This window comes from Octopus bimaculoides, chromosome 19 (genome assembly GCF_001194135.2).
Source record: "Octopus bimaculoides isolate UCB-OBI-ISO-001 chromosome 19, ASM119413v2, whole genome shotgun sequence".
In the NCBI taxonomy this organism is placed as follows: Eukaryota; Metazoa; Mollusca; class Cephalopoda; order Octopoda; family Octopodidae; genus Octopus; species Octopus bimaculoides.
In genome coordinates this window covers 5,589,715-5,592,667 of record NC_068999.1, presented here as the reverse complement: position 1 = coordinate 5,592,667, position 2,953 = coordinate 5,589,715, and the positions used below count along the sequence as shown (strand labels likewise).

General features: G+C 38.6%; 1 protein-coding gene across 1 annotated transcript in view; it reads left to right on the top strand.

The window, feature by feature from the left end:
• The window catches only part of LOC106881045 (phospholipid-transporting ATPase IF), a 153,316-nt gene that overhangs the window by 64,315 nt on the left and 86,048 nt on the right, over positions 1–2,953 (top strand). The window contains exon 2 of the mRNA XM_052974889.1: positions 1,528–1,572. Within this exon, the coding sequence (XP_052830849.1) occupies positions 1,528–1,572 (45 nt within the window). The remainder of the gene's footprint in view (positions 1–1,527; positions 1,573–2,953) is intronic.

Sequence of the window (2,953 nt, the reverse complement as noted above, 5' to 3'; positions counted from 1 at the left end):
TTCTCAGTCACAGCATACACACATACACACACACACACACACACACATATTTTACAGAGAAGAAAGTAAATTTTGAATGCAGTAAAGCTGTAAGAACTGCAAAGAATGGTTGGATATTTACTCTTATAACATAGAAAAAAAAAAAAAAGGTTTCTGTTCAGCAAATTCACTCACAAGGCTTTTGTCGGCCCAAGATTAAAGTACAAGATACATACTTACCCAAGGTGCTGCACAGTGGGACTGAACCAAAAACCACATAGCTGCAAAGCAAGCTTCTTAGCCACACGCCCATGTCTGGCTGCTATTTTTAGCATTCGTCTCTTCCTGCTCTTTCTGACTCAACTCATTACCCTGTCATAAATATATCTGCTGATATGATTTAACTGTTTTGGTCAGGGTGGGAGGAAGGAGCAATCTTTTTCCTTTTATTTCTTTATGGCCGACCATTGATTGTAATCTTGAAATTAATAGATTTTATGCTGTCTCATCCCACCCTGAGTATTTAACGACCAAATGACAAGTGTTTAACACGCCATAAATTTCACTTTCAAAATGAAATTGTTATTGTTTTATCCACAAGTTATCTTTTATCGGCTGTCTTTTTCTTGTTTCGGTCTTTGGGCTGCGACCCTGCTGGGGCACCACCTTGAAGGGTTATAGTCAAATAGGCACAGGAGTGGCTGTGTGGTAAGTAGCTTGCTTACCAACCACATGGTTCTGGGTTCAGTCCCACTGCGTGGCACCTTGGGCAAGTGTCTTCTACTATAGCCTCGGGCCGACCAAAGCCTTGTGAGTGGATCTGGTAGACGGAAACTGAAAGAAGCCCGTCGTATATATGTATAGATATATATATATATGTGTGTGTCTGTGTTTGTCTCCCTAGCATTGCTTGACAACTGACGCTGGTGTGTTTATGTCCCCGTCACTTAGTGGTTCGGCAAAAGAGACCGATAGAATAAGTACTAGGCTTACAAAGAATAAGTCTCAGGGTCGATTTGCTCGACTAAAGGCGGTGCTCCAGCATGGCCACAGTCAAATGACTGAAACAAGTAAAAAAAATAATAAATGAATATAGACCTTGGGACTTTTTATTATTTTTTCAAGCCTGGTATTTGGTACTTATTCCATCAGTCTCATTTTACTGAACCACCAAGTTATGGGAGCATAAAAAAAAAATCATTGCTGGTTGTGAAGCAGTGATGGGGGGCAAACACAGAGACAAACATGGATACATGTGGTTTGCAGCCATTTACTCAACATGGAGGAATTGAGCACCTATTTTGTATGTCTTAAACTATATCTGACGAGATTCGACTTTCAAATAACTTTTAATTTTATTAATTAATTTTCTGAAAGTCTTGAATTGAAACAGCTGTAAGGGATGTTTGTCAATTTTTTAATTAATAAATAATATTTTTTTAATTACCTCTCTATTTTCTCATCTTATGATAAATAAATATATATAAACCATGGTTTATATAGTTACCTTGCAGGTGAGTACTAAATAGTTCAATATTCTTTTTATAGGTAATTAACCAGTACTTTCATAGGATTTTACTATCTCCGAATGAGGTTCGTAACCTTTATTTGTGCTACCAACCACAGGGTTCCGGGTTCAGTCCCACTGCATGGTACCTTGGGCAAGTGTCATCTACTATAGCCTTGAGCCGACCAAAGCCTTATGAGTGAATTTGAAAGACAAAAACTGAAAGAAGCCTGTTGTATATATATATGTGTGTGTGTTTGTCTGTGTGTCTGTGTCTGTCCCCCCACCATCGCTTGACAACCGATGTCGGTGTGTTTACGTCCCCCGTAACTTAGTGGTTCAGCAAAAGGAACTGATAGAATAAGTACTAGGCTTACAAAGAATAAGTTCTAGAGTAGATTTGTTTGACTAAAGGCGGTGCTCCAGCATGGCCACAGTCAGATGACTGAAACAAGTAAAAGAAACAAGTAAAACAATATATATAATGGATATAATAAAAGTTGACAATTTCTTTTATTTCATATTTATTTTATAAACAAATAATACAATATTACATAAGCATTTTATAATGTTTCTTTCTCTTCTGGAAACTTGCTGCATACCGGCAGCTGATGACTTGCAGACTGGCACCAGTCTGTGGACCACCACTTTGAGAAGCACTGGTCTAAGAGATTGCTTCAGGCTCGCATTAGACACAAAGTTGAAAATTTTGTTAGCCCATGACATTCCATGGACCCTAAGTAAGGCATGTGTAAAATTTGAATGAAATCAGTTGGGTAGCTCTCGAGTTTTAGTGATGCACATATACAGTCACGCACATACACACACACGTTCTCAGTTTTATATATATATATAAGCCTAGCACTTATTCTATTGGTCTCTTTTGCCGAACCGCTAAGTTACAGGGATGTAAACAGACCAACAGCAGTTGTCAAGTGATGGTGGGGGTACAAACACTGACACACACAAGCAAAAATCCACACAGACACACACACGTGTGCATGTGTAGATATATATATACGACGGGCTTCTTTCAGTTTTCTTCTACCAAATCCACTCGCAAGGCTTTGGTCAGTCTGAGGCTATAGTAGAAGACACTTGGCCAAGGTGCCACACAGTGGGACTGAACCCAGCACCAGGTGGTTAGGAAGCAAGCTTCTTACCACACAGCCACACCTATAGATATACACACATGCATGCAGTGTATAAGATGGGTGTATAAGATGGGTGTATATACTGTTATATACGTTTCTTCAAAAAACAACTCCTTTTGTGGAAACATTTTCTGTGTTCAAGGCACTTTTGCATGTGTACCATTGCCTCCTTCTTCTTCTTCTTCTTCTTCTTCTTCTTCTTCTTCTTCTTCTTCTTCTTCTTCATTTCTTCTTCTTCATTTCTTCTTCTTCTTCTTTTTTCTTCTTCTTCATTTCTTCTTCTTCCTCTACTTCTTCTTCATTTCTTCTTCTT